Source organism: Malaya genurostris, chromosome 1 (genome assembly GCF_030247185.1).
Source record: "Malaya genurostris strain Urasoe2022 chromosome 1, Malgen_1.1, whole genome shotgun sequence".
Taxonomy (NCBI): Eukaryota; Metazoa; Arthropoda; class Insecta; order Diptera; family Culicidae; genus Malaya; species Malaya genurostris.
This window is the reverse complement of record NC_080570.1, coordinates 90083845-90101377: the sequence shown is the minus strand read 5'-3', so window position 1 is coordinate 90101377 and position 17533 is coordinate 90083845. Positions and strand designations below refer to the sequence as shown.

General features: G+C 36.5%; 2 protein-coding genes across 2 annotated transcripts in view; both read right to left on the bottom strand.

Annotated features, from left to right (window-relative positions):
- Positions 1-3229, bottom strand: part of LOC131440688 (cytochrome P450 315a1, mitochondrial) — a 60531-nt gene extending 57302 nt beyond the window's left edge. Inside the window, exon 1 of the mRNA XM_058612191.1 lies at positions 3114-3229. Coding sequence (XP_058468174.1) covers positions 3114-3132 — 19 coding nt within the window. The 5' untranslated portion in view covers positions 3133-3229. The remainder of the gene's footprint in view (positions 1-3113) is intronic.
- A 7071-nt stretch (positions 3230-10300) lies between these two features.
- LOC131440690 (transmembrane protein 120 homolog) overlaps positions 10301-17533 on the bottom strand; it is a 55215-nt gene continuing 47982 nt past the window's right edge. The window contains exon 7 of the mRNA XM_058612194.1: positions 10301-10447. Within this exon, the coding sequence (XP_058468177.1) occupies positions 10388-10447 (60 nt within the window). The 3' untranslated portion in view covers positions 10301-10387. The remainder of the gene's footprint in view (positions 10448-17533) is intronic.

The window sequence follows — 17533 nt, the reverse complement described above, 5'->3', positions numbered from 1 at the left end:
TGCCAATGGAAAATGGAACCAAAAAAAGAACGATTCTTTCGAAAATTTTCATATCGTAGTGATTTGCAACATTTTTATCGTTTATTCAATAGTACAAATAGATATCAGCAATAAAAGTACACTTCGAGTAGAAGAAAATCGATTTTAAAGTGATTACTAATACGTTTTTTAGTGTAAACTACAATTAAACATGGAAAATCTTCAGAAATGTGTGAAATTGGGTAAGGTTAGGTTTTTTCGGATCAACATTTTTTTAAACAGAAACCAGTGTAATGTTGATTTATTGAGTACTAGAATGGATAGCGATCGAGTACCATTTATTTTGGATACTTTATCTGTTATTTCCAGGCATTTGAAAAATAGTATTAAACCAAGTTTAATGTTCCATTCTAAATAAACGTTAGTTTTCGCACAATGAATTAGGATCAACATTACCACCTCAGAGCGAAAACTTTTTCTTCAACTTCTACTATGCTTTTTCAAATGTTATTTGCTCATTTTTATAAGAAATCGTTGAAAAGATGGAGTAATTAAAAATATTCCTACAGCTCTTGCTGAAAATATCATCTCTACACACTTAAAACCATTTCTTGAGCTCGGCATAATAAAATGCCGAAACTGATCAGCAACACGTAAATTTGCTGATTGCTCAGTAATCAATACGCATGTTTCTGAACTTCGTTAAATGCATTCACTGATATTTCGGTAAAATGCTTCACTTTGCCGAAATTTGGCATAATTGCTTGCTGAATTTATCAGTAAACAACAGATATGCCGACATCAGCAGAGACGCAGCAGAGATTCAGCACGACAGCTGTCATTCATTGCCGCGTTACATTTTCGCTTCGCATTGTGCGATTATTTTCTAATGAAATTCTCGAGTGAAAAAATGGATAATCTTCGAAGAAGCGTGGAACCGTGTGGAAAGCATCCTCGAGACAAAACTTTGGGGGATATGCGAAAAAATAACCCAATGCATGGAATAATTCAATAGATCAAAGTAAGTTTATTCTTTGAACAATCCGTATATGCATCATTAAATATTGAACATTTTTGTAAGCCGAAAATCAATGCATTATTTTTTTTTTCATATTTCCAGCTCGACTCAAGGTGGCCGCATCTGCATCTTTTTATTTATGCTACATGTTTTCAGGTAGGCTTTAAGCACTACTGGCAACAAATTTGTAAGCCTCCTTTAAGTGTTAATAAAATGAATTTTTTATCCTGAATGGCGTGTTTATAATGTTGAGAAAATACAAAATTAATTGACTAGATTTTTAATTACTGATGATTCGGTAATTTATTTTTTTCATTTTTTCGTTTTATTGGATTGCCGAATATTCAGTGAACGTTTCACTGAGCAAACAGTAAATCTTATGCTGACGATTTCGGCAATATTTGACGTTTGTCAAATTTTAGGGTGCCGAGACGCTCAGTAATTTTATTTTTGCCGAGATGATTGCTGATTACTCGGCTGTGCGAATCTCGGCATTTTTTTGCCGAGACTCAGCTAAAAAAATTAAGTGTGTACGTTTCAGTTTTGCGACAATATGCCAATACCATAAGCAGGATAAAAAGTTCTGATATCGTTTATCAGTAGATTCATTGTGTGCAATGTTATCAATTAGATGAATAATGTTGGCCATCGTGGGCTTGAGTTGAGCAAATCAAATTATAGAACGATTTATTATACGAATCAATTATAGGATTCTGCTGTTGAAATAATGAGATCAAATAAAGATTTTCTTTGTATTTAGCTAGCTACAGTTCGTTCAGTCGCTTCAGGTACATTTACTTAAAAACGGATTGCTTAGAATGCCAAATCATTCCATTTTCAGAACATTGGATTACTTGACCAATTACCAAATGTAAATGTAATATATGACATTCAATATGGAGGAGAAACGTTCTATTCATTGGATTGAACGAAAAGAAGAATACTGGTATAATTGCACTTTTTCTTTGATATTGTTTCACAGGACCGATCTCAACCATTTGTTAATTGTAGATCGAGTACTAAGCAAAACGATGTGATGACTCGACTAATGAGACGACTATTGATACAAACATTAAACGAATTCAGTGTTCATGTTAAAGTTAATGGACACAAGAATGAACAGAAGAATGTTTAATTTTATCTCTAAATTGTTAATTGAAAATTGATGCTGTAATTGTCATGCTACGAACATTCATCAAACACGACTAAGTAATATCACCAGACTAGCGGTGAAGCAGTTGGAGGAGAATCGCTCAAAACAAGTTTATCCCTTCCAATAGTCCTAAGGATTTGCTATTAAATTTTTAAACGCCTTCAGTCTACAATTAAGCCTTAACTTGCAATAACAAACAAGTCGCGAAGGCAGCTTTTGGAAATTTTCAGAATCAATTCAATGTATTCATCTTAGTCAGCTCTGCTCCACGCTTCATGTCGAAACCATTAGTTTGAGAGAGATCTACCATCTCTGTTCAATGCACTGACTCAAAGTATGAGATGACGATTGGTGCATTTGCTTCATTTTTGCGTAACAAAAGCTTTTAACATGCTCACAATATTTTTTGATGACCTTCGGGCCGGAGTTAATTTGTGAAATGTGAATTTGCCGTAATTCGTTTAAAGTTATCAGTAAAATAGTAACGTTTGACAGTTCTGCTGTTCGAAAAGATAAATTCAAAAACATAATTTAAGGCGAGACAAAGTTCGACAGGTCAGCTAGTATATATAGCATACAGAGCATAAATATACACATCAACAAAACCGAATGCTTTTCACTTATTCAAAAAAGTAAATCTATAACTTTTAACAAGAACGGAGTCTTACTACACAGAATTTTTACGGTGTTGGAACCACATCGAGAAACACAAACACAATTCAAACGCAATATTTGACAACAATTACTTTTAATCTATGATAAGTAAAGACGCGTTACACTGAAAATAATTTTCACGCTAGCATCATGCGCAAAGCATTTAATTTATCACTGCTTGTAGAACACATGAAATTTATGAAAATATACACTTAACTCATAAAATGAGTGTAAAAACAGTTGATATTTAGTGGAAATCATGCTACGTTTATATGAAATGCACATTAAAACGATAAGATATATCGTTACCTCTAGATTCTGTTTGCATTTCATGTGAATGTCACATTGTGTTCCACATAGATTTCAATTGAAACAGAGTCGACCGGTTCAAGTATTTTGCACATGCATTTGTGCTGTACTCATTCCCACTAGAAAATTGAGTGTTTAACACATGCAGTTCAATTGAATAGCAAAACACATAACATCCAAAGGAAAAACACATCAAATCTAAGTGAAATATAATCTAATCTCGCATCTTAGTGAATTCGCACATCTACGGTGCCGTTCTATTTTTTGTGTATTTGAAGGTTTGAAACACGAGTAAAACACTCAATTCAGATTTAAAATTTTTAACTGACATAAATTATGCATCTAGAACTAGAACACCACTGAATATGCTCTAAGACATTTCTGGTCAGAGATGCCATTTATATAGATTTATTCTGTATTGTATAGAATCGCTCTAAGCTAGCCATAAGACCATGGTATAAGTTGTAACATAAATCAAATAAACATAGATTTCTCACTGTACGGTGACACTAACAGCACCTCTAGTGACAAACGGGTGTACTTTTTTCCATTAGCTACTGTGGTTGTGTTAAATGCGTAGGCAACATTTGCATGTATTTTAGGAGCATTTACGCACCCATTCTCCACCAGACGGTGCTTTTGGTGTCACGGGTTGCTCAACTACATTGATATTACACTGGGAAATCTATGTTTATTTGATTTATGGTTGTAACCAAGAATGAAAAGGTGGTTTTCACCATAAAAAGCAAAAACATAAACGAAAATTAGAACAATCTTATGGACTACACTATTTCTGTCAAATCGACAGTTCAATCTCCATGTAGTCAAATCGGTAGCTCAATCTCCATAACCATGTACTCTCCAGGTTAACATACAGAAGATCGGTAATGAGAAAAAACTTCAAGAGCCAGTTTATTTGAATACAATATAATAGTTTTGTAATTCGAACTAAACGAAAAATAAACATAAATTCACTTCTGCTTGGTATAGTAATACCACAAACGAATTTCCAGACATGACAGTCACGATCTTTTTTTGGTGCACATCTACGGTCCTCCGTGAAACTGGCACCAATGGTGATAAATTGGTTGCACTGCTGAGTTCCCATCATACATCCATAATGCAAATGTCAAACCGTGAGAACTCGTTCGATTCGGTAGCTCATTTGTATATATTGAGATTTTATGGCACACTTTGGTTGAAATGATAACAATGCAATCAATCTCGCGCTCCACCAAGCGGTGAGTGCGGTCATTTCAGAAGGTACCGGGAACGAACCACATTTTTTAAAAATATTTATAAGCACGTACATGTCTTTATTATTTATCTTTGGTAATACATAATAAATTTTCTTTTAAAATGGAACAAAATTATTTTCGAACACTTTTAATGGGAGTAATTTTTTTACATCCAACACGCAAGCCTGCTGCGATTGTTATTCACACTGAATCATAAAGATATTAGTATTACAAACTTAGGGGAAGAATGAACTTGGCATTATAATTGAAGCTATTCTGATTGTTGATGAAAAATTACAATCATTTAATTTCGTCATCGCAGAGTGAGATATGCATACGGAACGCTCATTGAATCTAACATTCTAAACCCAAAAAAATATTGGAAAAACATTTTTTCATATTCATTCCATTATGAAAATTTTGATTAGATAGTGAATACAGAAAAACACAGAGTTTTTATTAAACCGGGTATAAATAAACCAATATTATTATTAATAATTTGATTTTTTATTCAGGGTCAAATACATTTTCTTTGAAAATATCTGGCATCTCTGATTCTGGTCGAATTTTGCAGTGTTGGCATCGTAATTAATGAAAGCGTTTAAATTAAATGTTTTAGAATATACACGGAAAACCCTCCGATCATAAAATTTCGAAATCGCTGTTCTTGATTTTTGCGATAGTTGATTCAACTAATTTCTTTTTGATTCAACCAATATGGTTTTTGATCTGCATATATTCAAGTAGTTGAAAGATGTGTTGTTTTGAATACTGTCAAATGCCGGAGACAGCAGAAAGCAGAACAATAATCGCACTGGAAAATCAACAATTTTTTTAGTTGAAATTATTTCGCGTCGCTTCAAAACAACATCGAAGGTTGAAGAGTTTGAGAAAATTGTGTTCATTCGATTTGAAGAATTTTATGATTCCATAAAGAGTGTTTATCGAATAGCGGTGTTGTACCTTGTTTAAGATGAAAAAGATTTGGTGACAAATTAGAAAACGTTTACTGACAAAAATCAAACAATTCACACACATTTGTACTCCTCTACAGAGATATTGAAAACAAAAAGATTGCTAATAACGAAATGTCCTCAATCCAATGTATATGCGTTCGTCTATACTTAATCGTATTCGTTAAATCCATGTTAATGAATGATCATCTCATAATCTTTCAGGTATGCTCCAAAATTTTATTTTCAAGCGATTAGTTCAATGTTGAAAGAAAAATGTCCATCTTGTCTCATGATTTATAAAAAAAAAGTTGCTCTGGCCCAAAACATGAGAACAAAGATTTCAATGCGTAGAAGCTATCTCTCTCTCTCTCTACACGTAGAATTAGACATAAGCGCACATTGACATATATATCATATTGTAATTTTCACGGTCGGTTAGAAACGATTGCGATGCGATAAGATAGCGACAAAATGCCGCAAAGATAGCGAAACTGTCATTCGCATCGATTCAACCCCTTCGAGACCACGAGCCAGAAAAAAATGTTTTCTAAATTGACCGTTATAATGACAAATTTCTATTAATAGAATAATTATTAAGTAAACTTCAATCATAATGAATTCATTTTGATAATGCGTATATGATCTGCTATCGGCTGCAATTTGCACGGATTTTTTAAAGCGTGTGCTATTTATTTGACATAATGGTTATTTTGTGCTTTGTATGTTTCCTTTTCATTCATATTTTGCATAATTGACGCCTCGGTCATCAAAACCTCGTGCTTTATTCGAAATATTGTCGATTTTAACTGTATATATAAACTAATACAGAGAATTGTAAATCGTCCACTCTAAAAATTTGGTCGTCTTTGACAGATATACATGTTGATGCTTTGAATGGACAATGAAATAACACTTGTCGCTAAGGAATTTTATCAGCTGAAGCTGCATTTAACCTCAATCAACCAGCCGATTATTTCTTCTTGTGGCTCTAATGCAAGTTAATTTCAATACAACAGACAGCGAAGGGGTTAAAACAACTGTCCAATATTCTGGCAGAGATGTCAGGTAAAATGTGAGCTCAAAATTTAAAATTATTACGAGAAAAACCAAACAAAAACCCTACAGTAATAGCAAAAGTTATGAAATTGGACGATTGTTTATCAAAACTTCGAAAATTTGCAAAAAAAAGTCTACTTAATTGCAAAGTCTGATAACAGACGAAATTGCAAATTTACATACCAATCTGCAAACCTGGCATCTGTGTTTCTGACGTTCATTATTTCGCTATTCTGCGTCGATTCCGTCGCATTCTATGTCCAGCTGAAAACCACTATACTACAGCAGAAATTCCCCGAAATACTGCAATTTGAATAAGTTTAGAAAATAGTTTTGAAGATATCTGTTGCATAGTACTAGTACATTGATATACTACATTAGAATTTAATTTAGTGAAAATCTATTCAATCATATGTGAGAAAGTTTCATTTTATAAAATTTGATCTCTATTTTCGATACTTCCGGAACCGAAAGCTGGATATCGGTATAGAGACATTCGGTTTATTCAACCATACACTAATATGACCTACAATTTTTTTCGTTCTCAACGACGATTTGAATTTTGGAAAAAAATGTACTACTAGTCAGACTTGGTAAAACTCAGCAAATCATTTATGGGACTATCATCGATTTATTTGGTTACAGACCTTAAAGCAGAGGTTTAAACCGAATAAAATTGGGATATTCTTATTGTACCTTAAGACCTTTCATTTGATTCTGAAGTTGTGGAAATCGGTTCAGCCATGAACCATGTGACATTATTTCAAATATTTAGGGTGACTTTATTTCACTGTAATTCCGGAACCGAAAGCCGGATCCAAATCAAATTCAGTAACTTTGTTTGGAACCGTAAAACCTCATATGGTTATCATATATTGATGACCGGTATAAGCATTAACACTCTCTTTGATTTAATGCAACAAGCCCTGCGATCTGTTGAACAATGGTGTTGTCAGGTTGGATTATCTGTAAATCCGGGCAAAACATCAATGGTGCTTTTCACTCATCGTAGGATAATCACAGGAGCTCGTCCGTTACAGTTCTTCGGTTCAGAGGTTACTGTAGTCGATCAAGTTAAATACGTCGGGGTTATTCTTGACTCAAAACTGAATTGGTCTGCTCACATTGATTTCAGGATTAAAAGAGCTTGCATGGCTTTCGGCCAATGCAGACGAGCTTTTGGAAAATCATGGGGACTCAAACCCAGATATATTCATTGGATCTACACAACTATTGTTAGACCAATTTTAGCATATGGATGTCTTGTATGGTGGCAGAAAGGAGAAGTCGCGACAGTTCAGTCAAAGCTAAATCATCTCCAAAGGATGGTCCTAATGGCGATGACAGGATCATTCACGACAACTCCTACTGCTGCTCTAGAGGCGCTACTGTGCATTAAACCACTACATGTGTTCCTAAAACAAGAAGCATTATCTTGTGCATACCGTCTTAAGGTTACAGGGCTTTGGAACAGTAACCCATTAGATTATGCTACCAGCCACACTCGCTTGTGGTCTCAAATGGTTACGTGGGATGAGTATTTACTCGCTCCTAGTGACCTAACTCTCACATGTAGTTTTCCTTTTAAAACATTCAATGTGAGCTATCCTCTTCGTGAGGAATGGTTGTCTGGTTGTCTGGAACGACAACTTGATGAACACATAGTTTGTTATACGGACGGTTCTCTGTTGAATGGTCGTGCTGGTGCTGGTGTCTACTGTCTTGAAATGAGGCTAGAGCAGACTCATTCACTTGGTAGATACTGTACTGTGTTCCAAGCAGAAATTTACGCGATTCTGTGTGGAGTACAATCGGCACTTCAGCAGAGGATCTGTGGTAAACGAATTTATTTTTGTTCCGACAGTCAGGCAGCCTTAAAAGCACTCAGTTCGAATGACTCACGGTCGAATCTAGCGATCGCATGTCGAACTCAAATTGAAGACCTCAGCATTTCAAATGCTGTTTACTTCTTATGGGTACCCGGCCATTCTGGTATTACTGGAAATGAATGGGCTGATGAGTTGGCTAGAGCTGGTGCAACGAATGATTTCGTTGGTCCTGAACCAGCTTTACCACTTTCAACTAGTTGGATAAAGCACAAGATTCGTTGTTGGGCTGCATCCAAACATGCCAGCTACTGGCGCAGCTTGCAAACTTGCGCTCAGACAAAAGCATTTCTACCAGATTTAAATCTGAAAATGTCAAAGTGTCTACTGCATTTCTCCAAGCATCATTGCAGTATTCTGGTCAGAGCTCTGACTGGACATTGCAAACTAAATTATCACATGGCTACTATTCAACGTGCTGAGTATTATTCGTGTGATTTGTGTGAATGCGATTATGGTACTTCATATCATCTGATATGTAACTGTCCCGCATTGACGCAGCTACGTATCCGGGTTTTTGGTTCTCCATACATGGTTGAGTCTGTGTATGCGGAGCTAAAATTGAAGGATACTCTCGTTTCTCACCCAATGTGGTAAGGAGCTATAGTCGGAAGGGTTCATCGTTCTTCCTGGAGTGAATGAATCCCTTCTGTATTCACCTTAAATAGGGTTTAGCAGATTGTTTGGCATCCTTTAGGGGTTACCGAATTTACTTCTGCTCGTACATACTGCGAATCGTTCTGCATTCTTCCGGGAGTGCAGAATGGTGTCGCTTTTGTAAGATCTCTAAATCCTCTCGGAGGTTGGAGGTTTTATTAACAGCAGACTGTTCGGGGCCTCGTAGAGGTTCAGAATTTACTTCTGCTTCCACTAAATGTGATCCTCAGCAGATTGTTCAGCATCCCTTAGGGGTGCAGAATTTACTTCTGCTTTTATGTGTTTTTGTGTCGTCAATTTTTCCTATCATCCTAGTCCAACCCTTACCATTTCCTTTCAATCCTTCCCTCTTATATATCGGGAAAATGATGCTAAAACCAAATTGATGGCAAGGCACAAATCTCCAAATATCAAGGGGAACGTGCCACTTGAGCCAATTTGTTCTGATTCCTGATTCATTTGATTCTGAAGTTGTGGAAATCGGTTCAGCCATGAACCATGTGACATTATTTCAAATATTTAGGGTGACTTTATTTCACTGTAATTCCGGAACCGAAAGCCGGATCCAAATCAAATTAATTATCTTTGTTTGGAACCGTAAAACCTTCCATTTGAATCTAAGTTTGTAAAAATCGGTTCAGCCATCTCCGAGAAAAGAGACATTGATTTCACATTTCTGGTACACTAAAATTCCGGAACTAGATGTCAGATTCAAATAAAGCTCAGAAACTTGAATCTAAATTTGTGAAAATCGATTCAGCCTACTCCGAGAAAACTGAGTGACATTATTTTCACATTTTTGGTGCACAACACTCTGTAATTCCGGAAATTGGATTCAACTGAAATTTAGAAACTTTGTATGGAACCTTAAAACCTTTCATTTGAATATTGGTTTGTGAAAATCGGCACAGTCATCTCCGAATGAAGTGCGTGAAATTATTTTCACATATTTGGTGCATATCACCCTGTAATTCCGGAGCCGGAAGTCGGATCCAAACCAATTCAGGAACTTTGTATGGGACTAGAGGACCTTTCATTTGAATCCAAGCTTGTGAAAATCGGTTCAGCCATCTCCGAGAAAAGTGAGTGACAATATTTGTCACACACAGACATTTGCTCAGTTCGTCGAGCTGAGTCGAATGGTATATAACATTCTGTCCTCCTCGGATTTCACAGTGATTGTATAGCCTTTCTATATGAGAGAGATAAAAATGCGTAATTCGATATGATTGAAACCATTCTGCAGTCGTCCAATTAACCTGTTCTTCCAAGTTAAAGATCAAAGACAATTTAATTGAACCAACTACGATGCGAAAGCAAAAAGTATTGATTTAATAGCATATATAAGATGTTGGTAGTTCGAATAATTATTCACAAGTAAGAACAAAAAATCATCTGATACATAGTTTTTATTTAAGCAAATGCTATTCTTTCTGGTGTAATATGTTCCCAATCCACCATACCGCGCTGCCTGGTAGATTTTATTCGGCTTTATAACGGTCATTGTTTGAGCTGCATTCATTGTTTATTGTAGTTTCATCCTGAAATGAAAATCACATGGTTATTCTTGAACAATTCCAGTGGATCGCCTGCAGATTATATTTCATAGATCATATGAAAATTTATAAACTTTTATTGAAAACATACATAAAATCTTCAGGAATAAAATAGTGGTTGAATAATGTCAGCGATATAACTGGATGACGTGAATACGACTAAAACTCACACGTTTCTTCACTTTTCTGAGTATCTAAAACCGTTCTCATGATTTGATAGATCGAGTCAAATGTGTCTTCCAGAATACGGTGCATCCAAGTCCGTGCAGGTAGGGTAGGAGTGGGGGGGGGAGGTCTGGGGGTTCCAACGCCCCTCTCCTCATGGAAAATTTTTCAACATTAAGTTCCATGAATACCAGAGTACTTATTATATAAAAGTGCAAATAACTTGACAATTCATACTTCGTTCTCATAATTTGTTTTAGAGTGTCAATATTGCGGATGACTTTTTCTTTCAAATTTTTGCGCCTTCCCCAACTTTTGAATCCCCTTTTTCCCTTGAATACTCCCCCCCCCCCCTTTGAATGACTACTGCGCACGGGCCTGGGTGCACCTATACTAAAATAATGAGACAGGGCAAAATACACAGTTAATAAAACCTCCAACCCCCGAGAGGATTTAGAGATTTTACAAAAGCGACACCATTTTGCATTCTTCAGTATGTACGAGCAGAAGTAAATTCGGTACCTTATAACGGATGCCAAACAATCTGCTAAAACCTATTTAAGGTCAATACAGAAAGAACGATGAACCCCTCTGATTATAGCACCTTACCACATCGGACGAGAAACGATACTATAAACTCAACCATATATGGAGAACCAAAAACCCGGATACGTAGTTGCGTCAATGCGGGACAGTTGCATATCAGATAGAGTACCGCAATCGCATTCACACAAATCACACGAATAAGGTAAATAGAGTGGTTTTTATGGACAAAAAAGATTACGATGATCTAATAATCCCTAGAATTAATAACGGCCTTTATAGTAAACAGAGAACCGACCCTCTTCCAGACATTCTTAAACGAGTTGAAAAAACGAATCCTAACTTCGATATGTATCTGAACCACCTCAAGGTCTCCAACCCTACAAAATAAAAGGTTTACCAAAAGTTCACAAACATGGTAATGAAATGAGAGAGATTATTTCTTCAGTTGGGGCTCCCACTAACCAACTTCAGAACTCAGGTGAAATTGAAGAAGCTGAAATAGTGGTCTCCTTTGATGTAACCACTTTATTTCCAAGCGTACCTGTAAAAGACTCTATCAAATTATTAGAAGATTAGTTACTTCAACAACATTATGATGATGGTGGTCCCACCTGTGAGGAGAACGAGTTATCTAAATGATAATTAATGTTTTAGCCAGAGCTTAAAATTGTCACACATTCTCAATGAAACCATTCCAACAGTCTCATTTTCAATGTTTTACTGTGTCAGTCGTAAATGACCGACACCAGAGCAAACAAAGAGAAACGAAGCATTTTCGTTTCTCATCGAAAAAATGAGAGAGCATAATTGCCAACGTCACTCTTTCCTCTGTGACAAGACGAAACCAAACTAACGTCGTCAGGTAGCAACAGCAGAATTTCAATTCTCATTCTTTCGTTGATGTATTGAAAATCTGTGACGCTTGGCTATAAGAATTGACTAAAATATGGCAAATCGAAGTAATTACATCCCAGAACTTCTTTGGAAACCAAAACTACTACAAATTCGAGCACCAACAGTTAAAACTTATTGTGAAACCTTTTTTTGTCGATTTATTAATTTTAGTTTGACGTAAAGCCGCCATGACTAAGTTCAGTTTTTGCAATGACTGAGCGGAAATACATATTGGTTCGAGTCCTGTCTCTGAGCGTATCTTTTTCCAGAAAATTATCTTTTCTGTTAGTTTTTCTTTCACTTGGCTTCTCCAATATATATTTCCGCTCAGTCATTGCAAAAACTGAACCTTTTTTTGTCGTTTTCAATTATCACAGCTTTGGTTGAATATCGACACTGCATAGTATGGGATTTTCAATGAAAACTGAAAATGACTGAAAGGGCAAATGAGTGAAAAAACACAATTTTGAAACTACTGTCCCGCTTATGTCATTGACAGAAACCGAGGAGAACATAATAAGCTATGTAGAATCCAACACAAACTGCAATCGCCGATATATTCAATGTCTTAAGCTAGTTAGACAGTGTTCTTTTGTCTCATTCAAGTTGAACGTTCCGGCGGACTTTGAGCAACAGATAACGTCCCCCAACTTCTGGCCCAACGGTGTTACTCCTTTTTTAGTGCGCAACACAGCTCCGATGACACAAATGAATTTGCCTCAACGCAGAACGATCTCACCCCGATAATTGCAAATCAGTACCTAACAAATGAAATCTCCTCGCTCGTTCATGACTGCTCCCCAGCTTCAACGGCAAGTCTCCCCCTTGCTCCACCAAACACCCATCAATGCCAGTAAGATATCTGAGCTCGGAAAAGACGACTTTGGTTTAAACGTCTATTATCGAAACTTTGGAAGAATGAATAGCTCTCTCGTCGATTATCATCTCGCTTGGTCAGATACTATATATGATATATATTTATATATATATATATATATATATATATATATATATATATATATATATATATATATATATATATATATATATATATATATATATATATATATATATATATATATATATATATATATATATATATATATATATATATATATATATATATATATATATATATATTGACTGGAACTTGGTTAAATGAGAACACTTTATCTCAGCAAATTTTCGATAGCAGTTATACAGTGTTCAGGCAAGATCGAAATGACGAAAATAGTAGCAAACAGGTCGGTGGCGACGTTCTCATTGCATGTAGATTATCATTTAAATTTCGCTTAGTATCCCTTTCAAACGTATCCAATGTAGAGCAAGTTTGGATAGCTCTCTCTTTCGCACGATTTACGCTTTATATGTGTGTTCTATACTTCCCGCCCGATCGTGTGAATGATACGATAATGATCGAACAGCATCTAGCCTCGCTTTCGATGATCAAATCAATCAAATCGATGATCAAATCAATCAAATGAACCTGAATGATAAAATCGTTATATCAGGTGATTTCAATATTTCTGGTACAATTTGATGTGAGTTAATGGACTCGCTGCTCATCCAGATATTTATTTCCTGATCCTACGTGCTCTTCTAAAACATCTACAACTTTGCTTCTCTTAGACGGCTATAGTACCGCTGGCTTAGTTCAACTAAACGGAAATTACAACAGCAATAATCGTATGCTTGATCGTTGTTTTGTCAGTCAAGTCTAAATAACGACTGTGCCGTTATCGTTGCTCCTTCAGTTCTTGTCAAATCATGCCGTCATCATCCTCCGCTTCAAATTACTGTAACGGCATATAAACCTGTTTCTTTCGAAAATCTAGCAGAGACGAATTATTACGATTACAAGAAAGCAAACTTCAACGCAATGAATCAATTCCTATTTCCATCAAACTGGGAGACTATTTTATCAAACAATGATAGAAACTATGCGGCTGCATCATTTACAAATATAATCTGATATTCTATTGATCAGTTCGTACCTAAAAGAAAATGCCATAAACCAGTTTACCCTCCTTGGTCTAATCCAACCCTCAAGCAGTTAAAGAGCGCTAAGAGATCTGTCTTGAAAAAACTCACGAAGCGGCCAACTCTACATCTGAGGTCTCATTATGTGTATCTTAATAATCGATATAAACGTCTTAACAGATGATTATACAACACCCACCTTCTTCGAGTTCAACGTAATTGAAAGAAAAACCCAGAGAGCTTTTGGTGTCATGTTAATGAACAACGTAAAGAAACAGGACTGCCTACTCATATGTCGGTTCAATCATCCACCTTGCCTGATACCTGCAATCTATTTCGAAGGCACTTCAGTAGCGTTTTCTCCGATGAAATCCTCAGCAGCTCCGAAGTATCTGAAGCGATAAACAACGTTCCTCTTCGTTCCCCTGTTGGACCACACCCTACTATTACACCGACTATGATAAGTAAGGCATGCTTTAAATTAAAAAGCTCTACTAACGCAGGACCTGATGGTATTCCTTCAATAGTACTAAAAAAGTGCTTGGATAGCCTCGTCTCACCACTGACCATGCTGTTCAACATGTCCCTCCAGTAGAGAACATTTCCTGAACTCTGGAAAAAATCTTACATTTTTCCGGTTTTTAAGAAAGGCAACAAATCAGATATTACAAATTACCGTGGAATAGCCTCCCTTTGTGCTGCTTTCAAGTTATTTGAAATCAATGTTCTCGACTTCATAACTCAGTGCAACGACTATATATCTGAAAATCAACACGGATTTATGCCTAAACGGACATCATCTACTAACCTAGTAACTTACACATATTTTATCATGCAATCCATGCAATCTCGTCTACAGATAAACGCTATCTACACTGATTTCTCAGCGTCATTTGATAATTAACAATTGCTTAACTTGACAGACTTCGCTTTGGTAGTTTTTTTTCTGAATTAGATGCATTCATATCTTACTGGTCGTGAGATTTCGGTAAAAGTAGGAAACTGTACAACATCACCGTTTGATGTGAGTTCTGGAGTACCTCAAGGAAGTCACTTAGGACCGTATATATTTTTACTCTACCTTAATAATCTGCACTTCTTACTGAAACGTTTCAAACTATCATTTGCGGATGACTTCAAACTCTACCATCTGATCAAAGAACAAGAAGATGCACACTTTTTGCAATTTTGAATACATTCGTGGAATGGTGTCACTCCAACAAGATGGTACGTGATTTCGAAGGCATCGAAACTCTTAGGCTTCATATTTCGAATTACCAAAAATTTCGTTAACATACACTGCTTGAAAACTCTTTATTGTGCACTAGTCCGATCATCGCTTGAATATGCGGATGTCGTTTGGTCACATCATTATCAAACTGATATTGATCGTATTGAAGCTGTTAAACGCAAATTCATTAGGTTTGCTCTCCGAAATCTACCATGGAGAGACCCATTAAACCTTCCAAGTTATAATGATCCTTGCCGATTGGTCGAACTGGATCCACTGTGTATTCGTAGAAACGTCTACAAGGCTGTTTTCATCGCTGATTTAATACAATCACATATTGATTGCCCTGATCTCCTACGATTGATCAACTTTGACATCCATCGTCGCAATCTTCGTTAACATCCATTTTTACGAATCCCTCGTGCTAGAACTAATTACGGATATAATGAACCGTTTCTCAGTATGTGTCGTTTATTTAACAGTTGCTCTCAGGTCTTTGATTTTCATCTCTCGCGTAATGCAAAAAACGCTTATTCAATGATTCCTTAACTATCCAGTAAATAAATGTTCACCACAGGCGCGTACACAGGGGGGGGGGGGGTTTTAGGGGTTCAAACCCCCCCCCCCCCGAAACAAAAAATTATAACCCATGGGAAACATTGTGATATAAATTGTACATGTGTTGATTTATCACCATGTTCTAAAACCCCCCCCGAAAATTTTCTCTGGCTACGCGCCTGGTTCACCATATTCATTGGAAACTAATCAGAATCGCCGAAACTAACCTGTTCGTCCTCCCTCTCATTTTCTCCGTTTTCCACCATATTTTTGATTATGCCTGCTGGAGAGAGAGATTGCTTTCATCTCTATCGGGCTGATCCATAACTTATTTCTCCTGGTTTGTCAAATTCAAAACCCAACCCAGGAACTAACACAAAAAAGACAAAAATCTAGTGGACAAAAAAAAAAGTTTTCCCAGATTCTGTTCCTACGCAGAGCATTATTCGTGAGTCTAACCCAAATAATGGTTCTATTGATAGTCTCTTTTCTATGACGGAATTTTCTATAGCTCTCTTATCTTGTAACAATAACACTCCTGGGTTGGACATAATTTAATTCAACTTGGTGAAGAACCTGCCCGACCTCGCAAAAAGACGTTTGATGGAATTGTTTAACAAGTTTCTTGAGCAAAACATTGTTCCACCAAACTGGAGGCAAGTGAAAGTTATCGCCATTCAAAAGCCGGGGAAACCAGCTACCAATCACAACTCATATAGACCCATTGCAATGTTCTGCTGAATCGGCACGGCTTGTTATCCGATACTCAGTTTGGTTCCCGTAGAAATAAAGGGACGAATGATTGCCTTGCATTACTTTTGTCTGACATACAAATTGCCTTCGCTCAAAAACAAGAAATGGCCTCTGTAATTTTTGATATAAAAGTTTCCATTGATGTTCTATTAGACAAGCTCCACCAACATGGACTTCCAGTGGTTATAAAAAATTATTTGCACAACGTTTTGTCAGAGAAGCGCATGTATTTTTCACATCGCGATTTAGCACAATTCAGAATTAGCAACATGGGTCCCCCGCAAGGCTCATGCCTCAGCCCGCTCTTCAATCATTTTTACGTGAACGACATAGACATCTGTCTAGTAACCTCATGCACACTAAGGCAAATGGCAGATGATGGCGTGGTTTCAGTTATTAGACCCAAAGCTGTTGAACTGCAAAACCCATTGCAAGATACCTTAGATAACTTGTCCGTTTGGGTTGTTCATCTGGGTATCGAGAGGGTCTGGTCGTCTTTTCAAGAAAGCATGATCCCGCGCAGCTACAGCTCCATATGATGGAAAAAACTACAAGGATCAGCCCCATGTGGTTGCTCGAGCCATTGATGTGGAACAAGATAACCAAAATTTCTAATGATCTACAATCAAACAGTTCAATCAATCGTCACACTTTTGAATCCGATATTGCACGAGAGTCGGCCTAGATTTATCAAGATAAATCAAGGACACCGAACATTGTTTGTTTTATAGCCGACGAAATTACACCAATATCCCAAATGTATGCAATTATATCTTTGTACATACTTGCGATACGGATTTTGATATTACAGCTTTGTATGCAAGCAGTGATTTTTATAGCGTTAAGTATCTCTACCATTCTGCGATTTCGGTTAATCTTACGCACTCAACATTTACCCTGGGGTAGTTGTAAATTTCTCAGGCGAAACGACATAACATGGAATT